The following is a 22,874-nucleotide window of genomic DNA, read 5'->3' on the forward strand; positions in this document are numbered from 1 at the left end:
GTCGGGATATCGACAGGCATCGCCGAGAATGCCTAGGCAATCGCCGGATAGCACTTACGGGACGCTGTCGAACTAAGAATTACTACGGAGGTCGGGGGTACCGACGCGTATCGCCGAGAGCGCTTAGGCAATCGCCGGATAGCACTCACGGACACTATCGGGCTAAACATTACGGCGAAAATCTTTATCATACGGGGCAGGTATGCATATCCCTCGCATGCCACAACAAAAATGAACAACGGACGCTGCCGCCATCGAAGCCATTAAATAAAACATGAACGAATAAAAATGCTGCCATACACACTTGCAAAATCATACGGCCTGACAAATTCAAATCGAATGCAGTGCGTTGGTGATTGCTAGAATAGCCAAAAACAGACACACATGTAGCGGGCCTGAAGCGACGTAGAAGAAGTCGATAGGTTTGGCGGGAAGGATTAATCGGCTAAGATTTGAAAGAAAAATTGAAAGTCAAGACCATGATATCGATCTCGGGGCCAGGATGCATGCTGCCACCCTTTGACAGGCACAGGGTTACTTTGACCTGTTAACAGGCGCAGGGTTACTTTGACCTGTTAACGCGCAGAGATGCTTTGGACATCTGACAGGCCATGTCAAATTCCTTTTCCGGTTAAAGATCTCGTCGAGAACGGGTGTGCGCGCAAACGAATCTTTTGTAAGAAGTGCCATCATAGGAAAATTCCATTGTGAAACAACTCGACACTGTACGGAAAAGACATACCTTTCGGTTGATCGCGATATTTTGGGTGAGTGCGATTGGAAAAATCCACAGAACAGGTTTTCATCTGATTTTCTGCAGCTCACGCAACCGCTGATTCCCTTGCTCGTACAAGTGGAGTGACGGGGCGACAGATCCTGCTCGGAGGAAAGACGCCACAGCTTCAAAGACCGGACGGTCTTTCGCTTATTGCGTGGGGCAGCGACCCACGCTATTTAAACGCACCCCATCGTCCAGTCGCCGTCTAAGTAAGCCGCAGAGCGCAGTCAGCCGGAGGCTGGAATAAGCAAACGCCTTCCCGCTTGGGACCCTTCGCCTGCGAGGAGCACCCTAGACAGGGTTAAACAGCAGCGCGCGCCAAGGCGCGTGAAGAAGAAGCAGGAGCAAATCAGGGATGCTGCAATGCTAAAGCCACCTGCGGCCTTCGTTTTCTCGGTTGCCCGAGCGCAGACCATGCTGCAGTGATGAAGCCAACTGCGGCCATCGTCTTCCTGGTTGCCCAATCGTCGGCCAAACAGAGGCAGAATTCTCCGCCTTCGGCTGTCCTCTTCGCCCCGACTCTGTCCAGGATTCCTCTTCCAGCAGCTTCAGGGAGCACAGTTCACCAAATCATAGGGTTTAGCGGAGGCTAGCCTCGTCTATTACCATCCTAATGTTTAAAGTATAAAAATCTCACAAAATTTGTATATTCATGAAGAATAATTATCAGCCAACCTCATTAACGTTCAAGTTCCCCTGGAGTTCGGGAAATGTGTTCAGAATTTGCAGTTATAAGTATTGTTAAGACATCGCTAGTTTAATTCATTTTCGTTACACATTCGTTAAACTCATATCATGCTTTAGCAATCTTTACAAATATTCACAAGCTATTGTTGTCAGTTAAGTTCGGATTGAATTGTCAGGGAGAAAATTCCCCCAAAAGTTCTGTGGCTCCACATACAAGGAGTAGGTCGAAGTTGGGAATTCTGAGTTGTAGCAAGAGATGGAGTCTTCGTACTGTAAACCACCTTTCCGAATTAACGCTTGTTTTCAGCCTACGCCGGAAGATCGATCTTTCGTCGTTGGAAATTGAACAGTGAGTGAGTAAGCATACCTTCCAAAAGTTGAAATGTACGTAGTTTTGAAAACCAACTGATCCTTGCCCAACCTCGCGAATTTGAAACCTCTGGCCCCTGCCTATTGAGGCTTTGCCTTGAGCGATCTGATCGTTGGCTAATTAGAGATGCCATCTGCATCCAGTCATCGACTGAACTCCGCATAGGAGATCACGTTTTGTCAGCCAGACCGGCTCTTTGATTTTCGACTCATTCCGAAGTTAAAAGATTTAATGATTTTTCCACACTTGTGCGAAAAGCGAAAGTAACGAACTTAAAGTATTCAATGATTTTCCCATGTTATTCGAAAAGCGAAATTTATGAATATAATTAGAATTTAACTCGAATTACAGTCTTATTATATATATACTCAATACATTATCAAATATCTTTATATACCCAACCATTACGAATCACCTATTTTTAGTAGTTATTAAGATCATTTACTATGTTGCCATATCGGATTTAATTTTTGTGTTGAGGAAATAATGTTGAAGTTTAGATAAAAGAACAAAATGGACTCAATGCTAGCTCGCGCGTTTTCGTAAAAGGTCAAAAGGGGTCATCGAAGAACGGCTATTCCGTGAGGATGACCAAGGCAGGGTGGGTTCAGACTCCGCATAACATCTGTGGACATATACACCGATGTCTCTCCGTTTTCCTTGGTTCTCACTTCCCTTTCCTCTTTATCCTTCTTTCCTTTCGCTTCCCTCTCTCTTCCTGTTCTCTATCCTCTTTAGCTTCGTATCTTCTTCTCGTCAAATCTACCGTTCTAGCACAAGTCGCAGCACGCTAAATTCTGGCAATATTATTGGTAATTGCAGCCTCGAGTCTGGGTTGATCTGAGGGAGCAACAACTCCAACCCCAAAGCCGACGAGCTAGAGCCGGATGATTATTAGCGTGCACAGCTCTCTCAAATCGTAACGCCCGTTTTCGAACAGGACTCGTTGCACGTTACAGTTATAATTATTAATAATATTAAAAGTGGCGCCCAACGTGGGGCACCAGTGGGTACTTCGAAATATTCCACGGGGACTCCTGGATGATTATATAGATTCTTTAATTTTTTCCCTTTTCTAAATTTTCCGCTTTTATTTTCCGGAGGAGTTATTGCCGTGTTAGAGTCCGCTTGGAAGACAGATAGAGAGAATACCCGTATTCCCTTCTGACCGCGGATTACTGGTTCGGTGACGATTTTTCCAAATATGCAAGCGACGTTAGGCCACTTTAAGCAGAGGAATTGCAGGACGAGATCGACTCCGGTTGACCACCTGACCCTGTAGAGAGTGCCGCGTCATTGGCTTATTGGTGTTCAATGTTAGATTGGTTCTTTTACGCTGCCGCGTCGGAAAATAAATAGACAGTTTTCGAGAGTCTCTTTGTCCACGGTCGCTGGAGAAAATCTTCGGTTGATTTTTCTGAAGAAGCATTAGAGGTAGCCATCGAATACTGGAAAACCGACAAACCGTTGTTGAACAGTTGTCTGTCCGCTGCGGTGTGAGCTGCTGACGGGAACATCGTTCGTTTTGAGGAATAAGCCGGGAGATTCCTGACTGCCCACGACCAAGCGATTTACTTGAGATTAGTACCTCTAATCTTTTTCCGTGGTGAGGGAGATATCGGTTGTATGATTAGGACCTTACGATTCGCTGCGTAGCTGCATTGAGTTCAAGCTAGTCCAAGTTAGTTAAAGTTAGTTCAAGTGAGTTCAAGTTAGTCAATTGAGTTCATCATTGGTATTAAAGTTATTATCGGAATTGTAGGTGAATACAACAAAGTTAGGAAGAATTATAGGCACGACTTTGAGTATAGTATTTCTGGCCATGGGTTCGGACAGATCTCCCGGAAAGGAAGCCCAAGGGGCAGGTGAAGGCGTCAGCCCGCTGTGCGCGCTGTGCCAGAAAGCCATACTGACAAAGGATGAGGTATTCGGATCGGTTTGCGAGCACGTGTTCCATCTTCCCTGTATGACCACCCATTTAAAGACTAGCAATGTTTGCCCGGTATGTAAAGGCAGGTGTAGAACTGTAAGCGGGGCGGTGCCGAAGGTAGTAGCGCAAAATACTCGCGCTCAGTCTAAGGAACGTGCCAAAGGGGGAGAAGAAGCGAGTTCTTCTAAAAATATAGATCTGGTGGCAATGGAACAGAGATTGCTCACTTCACTAAGCAAACGAATGGCAGAACTGATTCAAAGCTCGGTAGTTGATTCAATGCAACAGTTAACCCGAACCTCAAGTCAGTCCACTGTCACCGCAGCTTTAGACCGTTCTTCAACGCCGTTGTCCGAGCAGTTGCAAGCAACCAACTATGGTGAGGGAACTAGTCCTGGCCATAGACTAGAACCCCAAAGCATAGCTCATCCGTCACTATTGAGAAGCGGTTTTTCTGATTTATCCCAGAGACCGGACAAAGTAGTCCATATACTTAATGGCTGGAAAATTAAGTTCTCGGGAGTCGGAGTATCGATAGATAACTTCATATATAGAGTAGAGGCATTGACCCATCAAACTTTGGAAAGAAATTTTTCCGTGCTTTGCCGGAATGTGAGTGTTTTGTTTGAAGGCCAAGCTAACGAGTTCTACTGGCGACATCACAAGGCCGTAGTTGAAGTTCAATGGAATACTTTATGTGCTGCCTTACGACTTCAGTTTCGCCAAGAAAAAGATGACGTCGACATCGAAGAGCTGATCCGAAACCGAAAGCAAAGGGCAAGCGAGACTTTCGATAGTTTTTACGATAGCATCTCTAACTTGACCGATCAGTTGGAAGTACCCTGGACCATTCGGAAGTTGGTCCGTGTATTAAAGAACAACCTGCGTCCGGAAATTCGCCATGAGCTGTTGAATATCGATTTAAAAAGTGTACAGGAGCTCAGGGAAGTGTGCCGCAGGCGGGAGATGTTTTTAGAAGACGTCAAAAGTACGAATGGGTATACCAAAGCTGTTCCATTTCGACGTGAAGTATCAGAACTACTGCTAGATCGGGAGCTACGAGAAGACTCAGACACCGAGAGGGTGTTGGCGGTAGAAGCCATCTCGTTAATCTGCTGGAACTGTCATCAGACCGGTCACAGATATCAAGATTGCGTTTCAGAACGAAAAGTTTTTTGTTACGGCTGTGGAGCCGCGAACACTTATAAACCAAGTTGCGAAAAGTGTACAAAAAACTCCAAGTCCAGCACGCCGAAGTCGCAGTACAAACTGAAGACTTCGAGTGTGCTTCGCCATCAAGGCACAAACACCGATTAACTTCGGAGCCAACAACAGTGACATCACTGATTACACCGGACTTTCAAAAAAGCAACAATGATTTAGCGTTGGATTGCAAACTCGGATCAAAAAAAATTTTAACTGGCTGTGAATTACCAGAGACCGTAGGGAAGAATAAATCTCGGGGAAAGAAGCGAATGATTCGATTCTGGCAAGAAGTAAAGAGGAGTAAATCAGGTGTGGCGTATCTAAGCGCTCTCTCTGAAATGGCTAGAGATCCTCGTCCGTTTTTACCGATTCAACTGTTAGACCGCACAGTATACGGTTTGCTGGATTCAGGAGCGTCCATCAGCTGTATAGGAGGTAACTTAGCGAGCGAAGTGATGTGCGGAAACGTACCTTACAAGAGAATCACGGAAAAGGCTAAAACCGCTGATGGAAGAGCACAACGGATAGCAGGGAAAATGAGGATAGACATCGAATACGGAGGTGATAAAAAGTCACTAGAGATTTATTTGATTCCTTCATTGAAACATGACCTATATCTCGGAATTGATTTCTGGAATTTATACGATTTACTGCCTAGTAGGTTGAGGGTATCAGAAATAGAGGCTCCGCCAACGAAGGATAGTGAGGAACAACATTCGTTAACCAGAACCCAAAAGGACCAACTGTCCAAGGTCATAGACGCTTATCCCTCGTTCGCTGTAAATGGCTTAGGTAAAACGAACTTAATCACACACGTGATCGACGTAGGAAATGCCAAGCCAGTAAAACAAAGGCATTTTCCTGTTTCGCCAGCCGTTGAAAAGGCCATGTATACCGAAATAGACCGGATGTTACAGTTAGTTGTGATTGAGGAATCGGACAGTCCGTGGTCCTCACCGATAGTAATGGTTACTAAGCCCGGAAAGGTTCGGATCTGCTTAGATTGTCAAAAGGTAAACGGTTTCACAGAAAAGGACGCTTATCCTTTGCCTCAGATTAGTGGCATTCTTAGCCGACTGCCGAATCCAGAATACATCACGAGTCTTGATTTGAAGGACGCCTACTGGCAAGTACCGTTACAGCTCAAGTCTCGTGATAAGACCGCGTTTACGGTTCCGGGTAGGCCTCTGTACCAATTCAAGGTAATGCCGTTTGGATTGTGTAATGCCACCAGCACCATGTCTCGCTTAATGGATAAAGTAGTTCCAGCCCGGTTGCGGAACGAAGTATTCGTTTATTTAGACGATTTATTAGTTGTTTCCTCGAATTTTGAAAAACACCTAGAGGTTTTGTCAGAGATATCTAGGCATCTGAAACAAGCAGGATTGACGATCAATACTGCTAAAAGTCATTTCTGCATGCGACGAGTGCGTTACCTAGGTCATGTCATAGGAGATGGGGGTATCCGGACAGATCCCGAGAAGATCAAGGCGATCACCAGTTATCCCTTACCCAAAACTCTAAAGGGACTGAGAAGTTTTATGGGTTTATGTGGATGGTATCGTAAATTCGTACCAAATTTCGCTTCGCTCTCTGCTCCATTAACGGACGTCATGACCACCAAACGGAAATTCACTTTGACGGATGAAGCGGTAAAAGCTTTTGACGCCTTGAAGCAATGTCTCTGTGAAGCCCCGGTACTGAGAAGTCCAGATTTTACAAAACCTTTCTACATTCATTGCGACGCCAGCAAAACAGGAGTGGTAGGAGTATTAGTACAGTTGTCCAAAGAGGGAGACGAATGCCCTATTGCCTTCGTTTCAAAGAAGTTGAACAGAGCGCAACGTAATTACACTGTGACGGAGCAGGAATGCTTGGCGGCAATAGTATCTTTGAAGAACTTCAGAGCATACGTGGAAGGTCATGAGTTCACGATCATAACCGATCACGCCTCGTTAAAATGGCTTATGTCTAACACAGATCTAAGTTCCCGGTTAGCTCGTTGGGCCATTGCTCTGCAGAGGTATCGATTCAAGATCGAACATCGTAAAGGTGCGCAGAACGTAGTACCCGATTTTTTGTCCCGGGTCAACGAAGCTGAAGTAGCAGCTTTGGATTCACCTGATGGGTCGTGGGTCGATTTATCTTCTAAACACTTCTTATCGTCCGAATATACGGATTTAGTACAGAAGGTCCAGGCTAACCAGGACCAGCTGCCTGACTTAAAAACGGATAAGGGATTTGTGTACCGTCGCGCTGAACATCTGACCGGAGAACAAGTTCACGACGAGTACGCTTGGAAGCTGTGGATACCAAAGATAATGGTTCCCGACGTGCTTGCGCGCGCTCACGACAATTCGTTAGCGTCCCAAGGAGGAATCCACAAGACTATTGAACGCATAAGGCGACATTATTTCTGGCCTGGTCTAGTATCCGACGTAAAAGCACACATCAATGCTTGTCTCGTGTGTAAGACGACCAAAGCCCCGAATTATGTTCTTCAACCTCCGTTAGGGAAAGCGCCGGAGAGTCAGCGGTTCTTTCAAAGACTGTTCGTGGATTTCCTGGGACCTTATCCCAGGTCGAGAGGCGGAAACATAGGCATTTTTATCGTACTGGACCACTTCTCGAAATACATCTTCCTGAAGCCCGTCAAGAAAATAAGCGCTGACGTGGTGGTTAAGTATCTCGAAACTGAATTATTCATGACGTTTGGTGTTCCCGAAACAATCGTATCTGATAATGGACCCCAGCTCCGATCCGAAACGTTTCGAAAGCTTTTAAGTCGGTTTGAAATAACACACACTTTAACGGCCGTGCATTCACCGCAAGCGAACGCCTCTGAGCGTGTGAACCGGTCAGTGATTAGCGGGATCAGGGCGTACCTACGAACCGATCAGAAGGATTGGGACAAGCACCTAAGTCGCATTTCATGTGCGCTAAGATCCGCGTCTCATGCTAGTATAGGGACTACCCCGTACTACATGGTGTTTGGCCAGCATATGGTCACCGCCGGGTCGACATATTCGCTACTCAGGAAATTAAAGTTACTAGACGATCGATCCTTGGTATTCAACAGACCCGACTCGCTTGAAATCATACGCAAGGGCGCCTGTGTACAAATGCAGAAGATGCACGATCAAAACGAGAAGCGATACAACCTGCGCTCAAGACAAGTAGATTTCGCCGTAGGTCAGGAAGTGTTCCGGAGGAACTTCAAGCAAAGCTGCTTCCAAACAGGGTACAGTGCCAAATTTGGACAAGCGTTTGTGAAGGCTCGAGTTCGAAGAAAGCTTGGCGGTGCGTATTATGAATTGGAAGACTTGCAAGGACGATCTTTGGGGAACTACCACGCAAAGGACATACGACAATGATAAGTCGCTTCATGCGGTATCAGCCTAGGAGATGTAACCACCCCTAGTCTGATCTGGTGGGGGGGCTTTGTAGCGGGCCTGAAGCGACGTAGAAGAAGTCGATAGGAAAGGGCGCAACCAAGGCCCCCAACAAGCGGCCACGCTCAGCGGAGGACCCCGCAAATCAGTCAGGCCAAGCCCAGCAAGCCAAGCGGGTGAAGACCCACCTCACGAACCGGTCGTTCGCTGAGGTGGCGAGGGGCAAAACCCTGATCGGTGTCCTGGACAGGGGCGCCGAGGACGGCCATGTCCCTCGCGATAAGTGGCACCTGGTGGAGAACGAGCTCCAGGACCGGTTCCTACTGGAACCGAGGAACAGAGGCCGGAAGAAACCTGAATGGTGGAATCCGAAACTGGGTGACCTCCGGAAAGCCTCCCGGAGACTCTTCAATAAAGCTAAGGCTGAAAACGTTGAGCAAAACTGGGCCGAATACAAGGCCAGTCTGTCAACCTACAACAAAGAACTTAGAAAAGCCAAACGCGCCTCCTGGCGTAAGTTCTGCAGCGAAATCGAGAGTAACTCAGAAGCCTCACGCTTGCGCAGAGTTCTCTCGAAGACAACACCCACCCTGGGCTACTTGAAGAACACCGACCAGTCGTGGACTACGTCCAGCGAGGAGTCGCTAAATCTTCTCCTAAATACCCACTTCCCTGGCTGCGATGAAAACAGACCCAACTACCTCGCGCCTCCTTCTGTCGCCTCAAATGCCATCTTGAGACTGCTAAGCCAGGAGAACATTTCCTGGGCGATCAGAAGCTTTAAACCCTACAAGTCCGCGGGGCCAGACGGCATTTTCCCTGCCCAACTGATTCACGCGGGACATAAAGCCATTAACTGGCTCAAAATAATTTACGAGGGAATCTTCTCCCACGGGTGCATTCCTGACACCTGGCTTCAGACCAAAGTCGTATTCATACCCAAGGCAGGCAAGCCCTCGCACACTGCCCAAAAGATTTCAGACCCATAAGTCTATCGTCTTTTCTTCTAAAGGCGATGGAGCGGCTCCTGGGGCTGCATCTAACGGCGTGCATTCCGTCCAGTCTGATCTCAGACTCCCAGCATGCCTATCGGAAGGGAAGATCCACCGAAACGGCCCTACACTCGATCACATCGATCATCGAAGCATCCCTTAATTTTAAGGAGTACACCCTAGTAGCCTTCCTCGACATAGAAGGCGCCTTTAACAACATCCTTCCGACCGCCATCACGGGCGCACTGACGGATCTGGGCGTTGACTCCAGGACGGTGAGCCTGATCGATCAGATGCTACAATGCAGGACGGTTGAGGCATCACTGGGGACGTCAACGTGTACCAGATTTGTCAGCAGAGGCACACCGCAGGGCGGAGTCCTCTCGCCCCTCCTATGGAACGTGGCAGTGAACACACTGCTGCGGGAGATAGAGGGGGGTGGCTGCCGTGTGGTGGCGTACGCGGACGATGTTGCCATAGCATTCTCCGGAAAATTTCCGCAGACATTGTGTGAGTGCATGACAAGTACTCTCACGAAAATGTCGAAATGGGCAGACAAATGCGGGTTAGGCGTAAACCCGTCTAAAACGGAACTGGTGCTTTTCACTAGGAAGTACAAAGTTCCGGTACTGATTCCCCAAGACTATGTGGGGAAACGCTAGTCTTCAGCAACAACGCCAAGTATCTTGGCCTAATCCTCGATAGAAAGCTCGATTGGAAATTGAGCATAGAGGACAGAGTAAAGAAGGCCACAGTGGCCCTCTATACTTGCAGGAAAGCCATCGGACTAAAATGGGGAATGACCCCCTATATAGTTCGGTGGCTCTACACCGCCATCATACGACCAATCATGCTCTATGGAGTGGTGGTATGGTGGCCAGCCTTGGACAGAAGGACATGCCTCAATAAACTCAGCAGAGTTCAGCGCATGGCAGAGCTATGCATAACTGGCGGGCTACGCACTACTCCAGGGGAAGCCCTGGATACTGTGCTGGACCTCCTCCCTGTGGATCTCATGGGAAAGAAGGTGGCAACACTTTCCGCCCTCAGAATGAGAGAAGCCAGACTGTGGAAAGCATCCGCGGTTGGGCACTCGGGAATCCTGATGAGACTCCCGCAATTACCAGAGAGGACAGATTACTGTATCCCCAGTGATCACCTCTCGACGCCCTTCCAGGTATCAATCCCATCTAGGGAGGACTGGGAGATGGGCGAACCAGGACCTGCAAATGCGGTCCACTTCTACACTGATGGCTCAAAGCTAGACGGCCGCGTGGGAGGCGGAGTCTACTGCAGCGAGCTGAACATCAGTCATTGCTTCAGGCTCCCGGATCACTCTAGTGTGTTCCAAGCGGAGGTTGAAGCCATCAAGGAGGCCATTTCGATCGTCTCCAAATTACTTCTAGATACGCACTTAGTGTGCGTCTTCTCGGACAGCCAAGCAGCTATCAAAGCTCTAGGCTCAATATCGTCGAACTCAGCGACTGTAAATGACTGCCGCAGGTCTCTGCACGAGATCGCAGAGCAGTTAGATCTCTTCCTTATATGGGTCCCCGGCCACAGGGACATCGAGGGGAATGACGCCGCCGACGAGCTAGCCAGGCAGGGTACTAAGATTCCTCTCCTACCGGAGAGGGAGCAAGTAGCGATGCCCTTGGCTACGTGCAGGCTCCTAACGCACGAATTGTTCGAGCAAAATGCCAATAGGAGATGGCAGCAAACCGTTTCCTGTAAAGTCTCAAGATTGATATGGCCATATCGATCGAAGAAGCGCTCAGCAGAGCTGTATAAACTCAGCAGAGCACAGTGCTCTGCAGTTACTAGAGCCATTACGGGACCCTGGCAGATCGGCACTCACGCCTGTAGACTGTCAATCCCTCATAACGACTTCTGCAGGAGTTGTCGCGACGAGGAGGAGGAGGAATCGGTCCCCCACTTCTCCTGCAACTGCCCAGCCCTTGGAAATCGTCGTCTTCGTATTCTCGGGGCCGCTTTCCTCACGGACATTTCGGACCTGTCCGTAATCAAAACAGGGACCTTGTCCAAATACATCCAAGCCACCGGATCGGACTGCCCTTAACCTGCAGTAGTATGCTCTCACGGTTCGGGCAACGTGAAGGGGCACATGCCCATGCGGCAACACAACGGACCTTTTATAGGTCCAAGTGAGCTTGGGGGCGGGAGGCTCTTATCCCCCCCCTCCCGGCTACCGCCTTAACCTAACCTAACCTAACCTTGGTACCGCTTGGCTTGGCTTGGCTTGACATTGCGGTGCTTTGGCTGACGCCGCTGCCGCTGCCGACGCCGCCAATGCCTCAAGCCGGCGACTACCGCTGCTGCTGCTAATGGTCTGCTGCTGCTGCTGGCGTTCCTGGGTATGGACCGCCTCCACCCAGTCGCCGATCTGGAACTGCTCCTCCTCCTGGCTGGTGAGATTGGGAATGGCCGCCCAGCTGTTGGGGCAGGGCAGGTCGGGGTCGGGGATGGGGCTTGTGGCCGGAGTGGCCGTGATGGTGGTGTCGGCATGGTGTGTGGTCCTCACATACCCGGTAATGGTGGCTGGAGCCGGTCCAGGAATTGGAGGAAGTGCCTCCAACCAGGTGGCGGAGTCGGTGGATTGGCGTCTCAGTATCGCTGCGTTTGCCACGGTGCCGGTCGCTGCGCTGTCGGCGCTGGCTTCGCCGTCGGCGGCGCTGTCGGAGCTGGCAGTGGAAATGGCTGATTTGGGGCGATCCCTGGCTGTGACGCCGCGTGGTCCTCGTCGTCGTCGTCCTCTTCTGGCAGTGGATCCGCGTGGCATAGCTGCGCTGGATTGGCTTTGGTTGGATTTGGTAATAAATTTTTCGACCGACGCGAGTGGAGTTTTTGACAAGCCAAATTATTCACACAGTTTTTTATTGGATTTTTTTCAATATATACCCGCTTTGGGTTGAGGGCTCTCAGTGCTCCAACAGGGGAGGGGCTGAGAGGCTGGGGTGTGAGCCGCCAGCAACCAAGCGCGTTGCTTTATTAATATTTTTTTGGGCAGTATATGTCTTAATTTAATTTATGTACATTTTTGTGTTTGTTTTACAATTAAACTTTAAACGACACTTCAAACACACACTAGTACATTTGATGGCACAATAAACTTTACAAACATATAATACTGCAGCAACGAAACACTTGTAACCTCGAAATAGGCCCGCAGCCAGCAGGGTGGGGGGGGGGGGGGGGGGGAAAGGGAAAAAGAGAGAGACACAAAATATTCGGCACTTTGACGGAGGGACTAAACTAAACCTCGAACACGTCTCGACTCCACAACGTTCACGACACGACTTTTCCTTTGGACAGAGACCCAGACTCGAGACCAATCCACGATCGGGGCAAAAGGCTCCAAAAGTACGAACTGTCAAGAGGGGGGAGGGGGGGGACTCGTCGAAGCCGCTCTGGCGCGAAATGAATAATAGTGGTTGGCAAGTGTGTGTGTGTGTGTGGTGTGAGTCAAGAAAGTAAAGTGGGGCCACGCTCGAAAGTATGCTGTCTCTTCCCTTTGTAATTCTCCCTAACTTAAAAATTTGATTTGCAATCCCCTGTGAGTTCGTCAACTCGATGTTTTGTTGGCTGTAATGCGGTATGTGGTCTTCAGTCCCCTCTACTACCCTTGCCGCCTGCTGAGGGCAGACGACTAGGAATGTAGCATGTACATGTGGGCGGGCAGTTTATAGGGGGCGTAGTTGATTTATGCGAAGACTAGCATTTTTGGCTCAATTTAGGCCGTAGTGGTGGTGGTGTGGCGGCAACTGATGCTGATTTGAAAGTCGATTTGAAACCGATAATCAATTGTCAGCACCGTTGCCGCCGAAGATTTTTATCACAGATTGTAATAATTTTGTAGTGGGGTGTCGGAGAACCGCACTAATTACGAAAATAACAATGGGGAAGAAGGGGTTAAAGAAATGAGATCGAAAATTCAGAAATTGAGGAATAGATAAAGAGAAAAGGTAAACAATGCAGGTGCTTTCCGTGGAAAATAAAAAAAAAGAGACAAGCACTTGCAGAAATAACAATACAGATAAGTAGTAGACTGGAGTGAAGACGACGGAAAAACAGGTAAAACAGGTAATAAAAGAGATACTACACTGGAACAAAGACAAGACAAAACAGGTACAATTGATTTACGTTTACAATATTACAATAAACATAACAATTTAAAATAATGTCTATATCTTTTTTTTCTATAATTACAGGGAAGACAAGAAACAGCGGAGCATCGGCCGGCATAGCAAAACACAATGCTTGTAAAGACATTGCGTTGCATACCGGCCGACCCCGTCGTCCCCCCTGGTCGTCGAAATTGGCGTCATCCGAAGTCGTCAGAAGTAGGTGCAATTAGCACCTCGTCGTCGTCGTTGTGGCTGTGGCTGCCCTCTTGGAGAACCAGTGGCACTGGTCCGGCCACCAGCTGGGAGCCAGGAGTAGACGGCACACATTTTACTGTGGCGACACGGGTCCGGCCGCCAAAGTGAAATGGACGTGAGTGTGTGTGTGCGTCGGCAATTGTGGCCCTAATGTAGAGCGAGTGGCACTGGTCCGGCCACCAGCTGGGAGCCAGGAGTAGATGGCACACATTTTACTGTGGCGACACGGGTCCGGCCGCCAAAGTGAAATGGATGTGAGTGTGTGTGTGCGTCGGCAATTGTGGCCCTAATGTAGAGCGAGTGGCACTGGTCCGGCCACCAGCTGGGAGCCAGGAGTAGATGGCACACATTTTACTGTGGCGACACGGGTCCAGCCGCCAAAGTGAAATGGATGTGAGTGTGTGTGTGCGTCGGCAATTGTGGCCCTAATGTAGAGCGAGTGGCACTGGTCCGGCCACCAGCTGTGGGCAATGGCGGACAACGACACAGATAACTCGAACGGCACAGGTCCGGCCGCCCAAGTGTTTGTGTGTGTGTGTCTGAATAGCTGGCGGTAAGTATTTTGAGAGCCCTTTTTTTTCGTATGTGTGGCTGATGGATTTTTTTCCTTTTCCAGGACCACAGGGCACTCTGAATGCCATGGCACTGGATCCGGCCACCAACTAAGGACGATGGCGGACACGACACACATAACTCGAACGGCACAGGTCCGGCCGCCCAAGTGTAATGGATGTTTGTGTGTGTGTGTGTATTTCCATTCCAGGTACACATGGCACTCTGAATGCTTTGATGGCGGCAGCGTCCGTTGTTCATTTTTGTTGTGGCATGCGAGTGATATGCATTTGTCATTTAATCCAATGCAGTGGCAGAGATGTGTCCAATTAGTACACAGCGTTCCAGGATATCTGGTTGTCAAGATGGTACCTCATGTCATCCATGGAGTCGTCATCTGTCCACATCTCATCGTCATCATTTTCTTCATCCATTTCAGGATCCGTCTCTGGAATGGCGGCTGGCGTTGGCCCTAACGTTTTTTGTGGTGGCTGTGATCGTGGTGGTTTCTTTGACCGCCTGGCTGCTGGAGCTGGGGCAACCACTGTTGCTGCTGCCATTGTTGGTGGATTTTCCGATGTAACTGCAACTGCTGGAGTTGCCGTCACTGCCTGGGATTGGATGAGCGAGGTGAGTAGTGACACCGTCCCTTCCAGCCTCTTTTCCAATCGCGTCATCCTCTGCGTATTCTCCAACAGTTTCTGGCTGCAGGATCCCTCGAAAGATTGGCGTTTCGGCTGCATCTTCTGCCGGGAGCGGTTGTTGGCAAACTGCTGCTGCTGCTGCTGTCGCTGTTGTTGTTCGCGCTGCGGCTGCTGTTGCAGCTGCTGTAGCTGCTGCTGTTGTGGTGCCTGGGAACGGGTCAATGGCTTCTCTGGACGTCGTCGCCCTTTGCGTAGGCCAGAGGCAGCAGGCGTCTGTTTTTTTTTTTTTCGATGTAATTTTGATGCAAGTGCACGCCTACGTTGCGCACACTCGCCCGCCAGTTTTGCTACTGACGGAGTTTATTTCCAGCTTTTTCTTATTACCTAGGACATGGCAATTTACATTTAAGCTTAACTTACAACAATAATGCGATTTTAAAATTGGCGGGCTGTTAACATTAACATTACATTGACATTAGCATTACATTAACATTAACATTATAGCATGAAACTACTGGTCTGGCAGCCCTTATGTGTCAATCACAGGATTAACGTACATAAATCAGCAAGTGGTCACAAACAGATAAGTATTGACAATATTTGAACAATTATTTACATTTTAATCTAATTTAATTATATTTTATTTCTATTTGCAGGTACTGGATCATCGTCGTCGTCTGGAGCAGTGTGTTTGGCACGGTGCGCAACCGTACGGCGCTGGATGAGCGCGTGTGTAAGGTGCGGCAGGAGACGTGGACAATGCACAGCGCCGTGCAGAGTGGATGGAGCGATCGCCGTGGTCCTCCAGGTGGCCCGGGATTCGGCCAAATTTGTGTGGCGATGGTTGCCAGCAGCCATGAAGTGCAGGAAAACCACCCCTGCGTGGATTCGGATGCGCCATGTGTGCAGCGCAAGCGTATCCAAATTTGCATTCATGGCCAACCAGCAGCCGTGATGACTCTCGTCCGCGGAGCCCTTCTGGAGGCCGGATGCCGTGGTGACGCCCATGAGGAAGGATCAGAGGAGCAACTAGGGGTGTCGCCCGGTGTCGCAAGCGTGTTTGTACACGCTTCAGGTGAATTTTGTGCCGTTTTAAATTGCTCTGTGGAGGGGATAATTTTGCAAATTTTAATGTCATTTTTACATTTACCAGGTACAACGACAATGTCCACCACAGGAATATTGGACTTGCTGCGGCCGGATTGCGGCGTCCCAATAAACGGCGCCTTGCTGCACCAAAGTGCGGAGTGACTGTGGCGGTGTGTGCAATGTGCCGGCCGGCAACATCGTCGTTGTTGTGGTCGTCGTCATCTGAGATGGATTGGACATCGGTGATGATTTGGACGTCGTCGTCGTCGTCATCGGTAATGATTTGGACGTCGTCGTCGTCGTCGACCACCCGTTCAAGGCGCCGTCGGACTTGCTCCAGTCCGTGGTCCAGAAGTGCCTCTTGCGGATTGCGTCGATGGCTGTCGTCCAGGGTGCGTGAGCTGCTGCTTGCAGCCCGTGTCTGGCAACGATAATGTGACGTCTGCAGGTTGCTGCTCGCCAGAATTTGCTGTGTCTGCTGCTGGGTCCGCTGCTGTGTCTGCTGCTGGGTCCGCTGCTGCGTCTGCTGCTGCATCTGTTGCTGAGTCTGCTGCTGCGTCTGTTGCTGAGTCTGCTGCTGGGTATGCTGCTGCGTCACTGGATCGGGATCCCCCTCGTAATCTGGCAGGATTATCCTTTGGACAGATAGTGGCTGGCCAAAGATAAGAGCCACTATTCTTTCTCGGGGAGTTTGGCCGCTGAGGTATCGTTTCCTGAAGCAATTTATCATCGAACCGTTGAACCTTTCGGGGTTCGGATTGATGATATTTTGTTGTTGGATTCTTCTTAATTGCCTGGCGTCTGATTCCTCCTGTCTATTTCTTTTCAGCTCCTCCTCTTCGAGACGGACCAGCGCTGGAAGCGATTCCTCGGAGATGGCCGGATCTGGATGTTGTTGTTGATGGCTGCTCCGATCCTGATTTTGAGGCTGCAGCGGGCGGAAGTGTTGGAGCAGCTGTTGCAGATATCGTGGCCTCTGCAATCGCTGTGGCTCATTCGGCTGCAGTAATAGTTTCCGAGCCTCCGGATTGACATGGCAAGCCAAGGAGTTGGCGAAGCGCCCACTTGCCGCATGGAACACTTCGTCAATTGTGTCTAGATTGTGAGTCTGCCTTATGGCATCGTTCCTGGTGAACCTTGTCGCCTTCATTGCCCGTCTAATGATTTTATTTTGTAGGCTTTGCACCCGTCTCAGCTGGGAATCGGATGTAAGTGCGCCCCAAACCGGAAGACCATATTGCCAAATGGGCATGATGAGCTGCTTGATGACGATAGCCTTGATTTCGTTAGGCAGCCGGCTTTTTGGGCCAGCAAGCCACTCCAGTTTGGCCGCTCTTGATCGGAGTTTTGTGCAGAGCGTCGTGATGTGTGAGCTTAGGGTGAGTTTTTTGTCCAATTTTATGCCCAGATATGTGTGTGATTTGTCAAGTGGCACAGCCTGTCCATTTATAGTCGGCGTTTGCCTTAAGTCCGTTGATCTAATTGTCCTCAGTGTGAATATTACATGTCCGGTTTTTTTTTGCATTTATGTTAATGCACCACTTCTTGGCCCATATAGAGAAGTGTTGTAGGTACCGCTGGTTATTTTTGACTGCCACATTTGGGATTGCAGATGCGCTCATTATCACCGTGTCGTCGGCATACGTGGACAGCAGCATTGATTCCCGTTCTGGATGGAAGCCAGTGCTGTCAGGGATGAGGTGAGGCATGGGCATGTCCGAGGCATAGATCGTGTATAGTATTGGCCCAAGTACACTACCCTGCGGGACTCCAGCTGATATTTTTCCGATTCTTTTTTTTTTTTTTTTTTTTTTTCGATGTAATTTAGATGCAAGTGCACGCCTACGTTGCGCACACTCGCCCGCCAGTTTTGCTACTGACGGAGTTTATTTCCAGCTTTTCTTATTACCTAGGACATGGCAATTTACATTTAAGCTTGACTCACAACAATAATGTGATTTTAAAATTGGCGGGCTGTTAACATTAACATTAACATCTAGAAACATGTTTACATTCTATCAGTCAGGCAGCCTTATTTTGACATTCGCAACAATTGACGTACATTTATACAAACAGGTGGTAAGTACAAAGAAACTTGGTTACTCAAAGATAAGTATTAGAGAAAAATGGTAAATTATTAATAGTTTAATATAATTTAATTCTAGTTTCAGGTACTGGTGCAGCAAAATTCGTCATCTTCGTCGGGAGCAGCGTATTATGCATTTTGCGCAACTATTTGATGCTGGATGTGCGCGTGTGTAGGTATGTTGCAGCAGACACGTGGATAGGGCACATAGCCGTGCGGAGTAGATGAGGCCGCCATCGTGGGACCCCAGACGGCCAAGGATTTGGCCGGGAGTGTGCGAGGACGATAGCTGGTGGCCATGAAGTGCTGCAAAAACATTTTTGCCCGGATGTGGATGCGCTTTGTGTGCAGCGCAAACATTTCCGAATTTGAACTCATGGCCAACCGGCAGCCGTGATGACTCTCGTCCGCGGAGCCCTTCTGGAGGCCGGATGCCGTGGTGACGCCCATGAGGAAGGATCAGAGGAGCAACTAGGGGTGTCGCCCGGTGTTTGTACACGCTTCAGGTGAATTTTGTGCCGTTTTAAATTGCTCTGTGGAGGGGATAATTTTGCAAATTTTAATGTCATTTTTACATTTACCAGGTACAACGACAATGTCCACCACAGGAATATTGGACTTGCTGCGGCCGGATTGCGGCGTCCCAATAATCGGCGCCTTGCTGCACCAAAGTGCGGAGTGACTGTGGCGGTGTGTGCAATGTGCCGGCCGGCATCATCGTCGTTGTTGTGGTCGTCGTCATCTGAGATGGATTGGACATCGGTGATGATTTGGACGTCGTCGTCGTCGTCATCGGTAATGATTTGGACGTCGTCGTCGTCGTCGTCGACCACCCGTTCAAGGCGCCGTCGGACTTGCTCCAGTCCGTGGTCCAGAAGTGCCTCTTGCGGATTGCGTCGATGGCTGTCGTCCAGGGTGCGTGAGCTGCTGCTTGCAGCCCGTGTCTGGCAACGATAATGTGACGTCTGCAGGTTGCTGCTCGCCAGAATTTGCTGTGTCTGCTGCTGGGTCCGCTGCTGTGTCTGCTGCTGGGTCCGCTGCTGCGTCTGCTGCTGCATCTGTTGCTGAGTCTGCTGCTGCGTCTGTTGCTGAGTCTGCTGCTGGGTATGCTGCTGCGTCACTGGATCGGGATCCCCCTCGTAATCTGGCAGGACTATCCTTTGGACAGATAGTGGCTGGCCAAAGATAAGAGCCACTATTCTTTCTCGGGGAGTTTGGCCGCTGAGGTATCGTTTCCTGAAGCAATTTATCATCGAACCGTTGAACCTTTCGGGGTTCGGATTGATGATATTTTGTTGTTGGATTCTTCTTAATTGCCTGGCGTCTGATTCCTCCTGTCTCTTTCTTTTCAGCTCCTCCTCTTCGAGACGGACCAGCGCTGGAAGCGATTCCTCGGAGATGGCCGGATCTGGATGTTGTTGTTGATGGCTGCTCCGATCCTGATTTTGAGGCTGCAGCGGGCGGAAGTGTTGGAGCAGCTGTTGCAGATATCGTGGCCTCTGCAATCGCTGTGGCTCATACGGCTGCAGTAATAGTTTCCGAGCCTCCGGATTGACATGGCAAGCCAAGGAGTTGGCGAAGCGCCCACTTGCCGCATGGAACACTTCGTCAATTGTGTCTAGATTGTGAGTCTGCCTTATGGCATCGTTCCTGGTGAACCTTGTCGCCTTCATTGCCCGTCTAATGATTTTATTTTGTAGGCTTTGCACCCGTCTCAGCTGGGAATCGGATGTAAGTGCGCCCCAAACCGGAAGACCATATTGCCAAATGGGCATGATGAGCTGCTTGATGACGATAGCCTTGATTTCGTTAGGCAGCCGGCTTTTTGGGCCAGCAAGCCACTCCAGTTTGGCCGCTCTTGATCGGAGTTTTGTGCAGAGCGTCGTGATGTGTGAGCTTAGGGTGAGTTTTTTGTCCATTTTTATGCCCAGATATGTGTGTGATTTGTCAAGTGGCACAGCCTGTCCATTTATAGTCGGCGTTTGCCTTAAGTCCGTTGATCTAATTGTCCTCAGTGTGAATATTACATGTCCGGTTTTTTTTGCATTTATGATTTATGTTAATGCACCACTTCTTGGCCCATATAGAGAAGTGTTGTAGGTACCGCTGGTTATTTTTGACTGCCACATTTGGGATTGCAGATGCGCTCATTATCACCGTGTCGTCGGCATACGTGGACAGCAGCATTGATTCCCGTTCTGGATGGAAGCCAGTGCTGTCAGGGATGAGGTGAGGCATGGGCATGTCCGAGGCATAGATCGTGTATAGTATTGGCCCAAGTACACTACCCTGCGGGACTCCAGCTGATATTTTTCCGATTCTTTTTTTTTTTTTTTTTTTTTCGAGGTAATTTAGATGCATGTGCACGCCTACGTTGCGCACACTCGCCCGCCAGTTTTGCTACTGACGGAGTTTATTTCCAGCTTTTCTTATTACCTAGGACATGGCAATTTACATTTAAGCTTGACTCACAACAATAATGTGATTTTAAAATTGGCGGGCTGTTAACATTAACATTAACATCTAGAAACATGTTTACATTCTATCAGTCAGGCAGCCTTATTTTAGAGAAAAATGGTCAATTATTAATAGTTTAATATAATTTAATTCTAGTTTCAGGTACTGGTGCAGCAAAATTCGTCATCTTCGTCGGGAGCAGCGTATTATGCATTTTGCGCAACTATTTGATGCTGGATGTGCGCGTGTGTAGGTATGTTGCAGCAGACACGTGGATAGGGCACATAGCCGTGCGGAGTAGATGAGGCCGCCATCGTGGGACCCCAGACGGCCAAGGATTTGGCCGGGAGTGTGCGAGGACGATAGCTGGTGGCCATGAAGTGCTGCAAAAACATTTTTGCCCGGATTTGGATGCGCTTTGTGTGCAGCGCAAACATTTCCGAATTTGAACTCATGGCCAACCGGCAGCCGTGATGACTCTCGTCCGCGGAGCCCTTCTGGAGGCCGGATGCCGTGGTGACGCCCATGAGGAAGGATCAGAGGAGCAACTAGGGGTGTCGCCCGGTGTCGCAAGCGTGTTTGTACACGCTTCAGGTGAATTTTGTGCCGTTTTAAATTGCTCTGTGGAGGGGATAATTTTGCAAATTTTAATGTCATTTTTACATTTACCAGGTACAACGACAATGTCCACCACAGGAATATTGGACTTGCTGCGGCCGGATTGCGGCGTCCCAATAATCGGCGCCTTGCTGCACCAAAGTGCGGAGTGACTGTGGCGGTGTGTGCAATGTGCCGGCCGGCATCATCGTCGTTGTTGTGGTCGTCGTCATCTGAGATGGATTGGACATCGGTGATGATTTGGACGTCGTCGTCGTCGTCATCGGTAATGATTTGGACGTCGTCGTCGTCGACCACCCGTTCAAGGCGCCGTCGGACTTGCTCCAGTCCGTGGTCCAGAAGTGCCTCTTGCGGATTGCGTCGATGGCTGTCGTCCAGGGTGCGTGAGCTGCTGCTTGCAGCCCGTGTCTGGCAACGATAATGTGACGTCTGCAGGTTGCTGCTCGCCAGAATTTGCTGTGTCTGCTGCTGGGTCCGCTGCTGTGTCTGCTGCTGGGTCCGCTGCTGCGTCTGCTGCTGCATCTGTTGCTGAGTCTGCTGCTGCGTCTGTTGCTGAGTCTGCTGCTGGGTATGCTGCTGCGTCACTGGATCGGGATCCCCCTCGTAATCTGGCAGGATTATCCTTTGGACAGATAGTGGCTGGCCAAAGATAAGAGCCACTATTCTTTCTCGGGGAGTTTGGCCGCTGAGGTATCGTTTCCTGAAGCAATTTATCATCGAACCGTTGAACCTTTCGGGGTTCGGATTGATGATATTTTGTTGTTGGATTCTTCTTAATTGCCTGGCGTCTGATTCCTCCTGTCTCTTTCTTTTCAGCTCCTCCTCTTCGAGACGGACCAGCGTTGGAAGCGATTCCTCGGAGATGGCCGGATCTGGATGTTGTTGTTGATGGCTGCTCCGGTCCTGATTTTGAGGCTGCAGCGGGCGGAAGTGTTGGAGCAGCTGTTGCAGATATCGTGGCCTCTGCAATCGCTGTGGCTCATACGGCTGCAGTAATAGTTTCCGAGCCTCCGGATTGACATGGCAAGCCAAGGAGTTGGCGAAGCGCCCACTTGCCGCATGGAACACTTCGTCAATTGTGTCTAGATTGTGAGTCTGCCTTATGGCATCGTTCCTGGTGAACCTTGTCGCCTTCATTGCCCGTCTAATGATTTTATTTTGTAGGCTTTGCACCCGTCGCAGCTGGGAATCGGATGTAAGTGCGCCCCAAACCGGAAGACCATATTGCCAAATGGGCATGATGAGCTGCTTGATGACGATAGCATTGATTTCGTTAGGCAGCCGGCTTTTTGGGCCAGCAAGCCACTCCAGTTTGGCCGCTCTTGATCGGAGTTTTGTGCAGAGCGTCGTGATGTGTGAGCTTAGGGTGAGTTTTTTGTCCAATTTTATGCCCAGATATGTGTGTGATTTGTCAAGTGGCACAGCCTGTCCATTTATAGTCGGCGTTTGCCTTAAGTCCGTTGATCTAATTGTCCTCAGTGTGAATATTACATGTCCGGTTTTTTTTGCATTTATGATTTATGTTAATGCACCACTTCTTGGCCCATATAGAGAAGTGTTGTAGGTACCGCTGGTTATTTTTGACTGCCACATTTGGGATTGCAGATGCGCTCATTATCACCGTGTCGTCGGCATACGTGGACAGCAGCATTGATTCCCGTTCTGGATGGAAG

General features: G+C 49.3%; 1 protein-coding gene and 1 long non-coding RNA gene across 2 annotated transcripts; one reads left to right on the top strand and one right to left on the bottom strand.

Annotated features, from left to right (window-relative positions):
• The first annotated feature begins 499 nt into the window (after window positions 1–499).
• On the top strand, window positions 500–1,461 carry LOC117194757. Its single transcript, XR_004474905.1, has 2 exons — window positions 500–767; window positions 821–1,461. It is a non-coding gene; the product is annotated as an uncharacterized LOC117194757 (long non-coding RNA).
• A 10,519-nt stretch (window positions 1,462–11,980) lies between these two features.
• LOC117194519 (probable serine/threonine-protein kinase dyrk1) lies at window positions 11,981–16,830 on the bottom strand. Its single transcript, XM_033399069.1, has 2 exons — window positions 16,330–16,830; window positions 11,981–12,127 (listed from the first exon to the last, which is right to left on the bottom strand). Exons 1-2 carry the CDS (start codon window positions 16,768–16,770, stop codon window positions 11,981–11,983), a joined length of 588 nt encoding a protein of 195 aa, XP_033254960.1. The 5' UTR covers window positions 16,771–16,830.
• Between the last annotated feature and the right edge of the window lie 6,044 nt (window positions 16,831–22,874).

Source organism: Drosophila miranda, assembly GCF_003369915.1.
Source record: "Drosophila miranda strain MSH22 chromosome Y unlocalized genomic scaffold, D.miranda_PacBio2.1 Contig_Y3_pilon, whole genome shotgun sequence".
NCBI lineage: Eukaryota > Metazoa > Arthropoda > Insecta > Diptera > Drosophilidae > Drosophila > Drosophila miranda.

Excerpts from the sequence above, each read along its gene's own strand:
- LOC117194519 (XM_033399069.1), bottom strand. The coding sequence starts at position 16,770 with ATGATAAATTGCTTCAGGAAACGATACCTCAGCGGCCAAACTCCCCGA. Across the intron at positions 12,128-16,329 it reads TGGTCGACGACGACGACGAC|GACGACGACGACGAGGACCA; the intron begins GTCCAAATCATT and ends CTGCCAGAAGAG.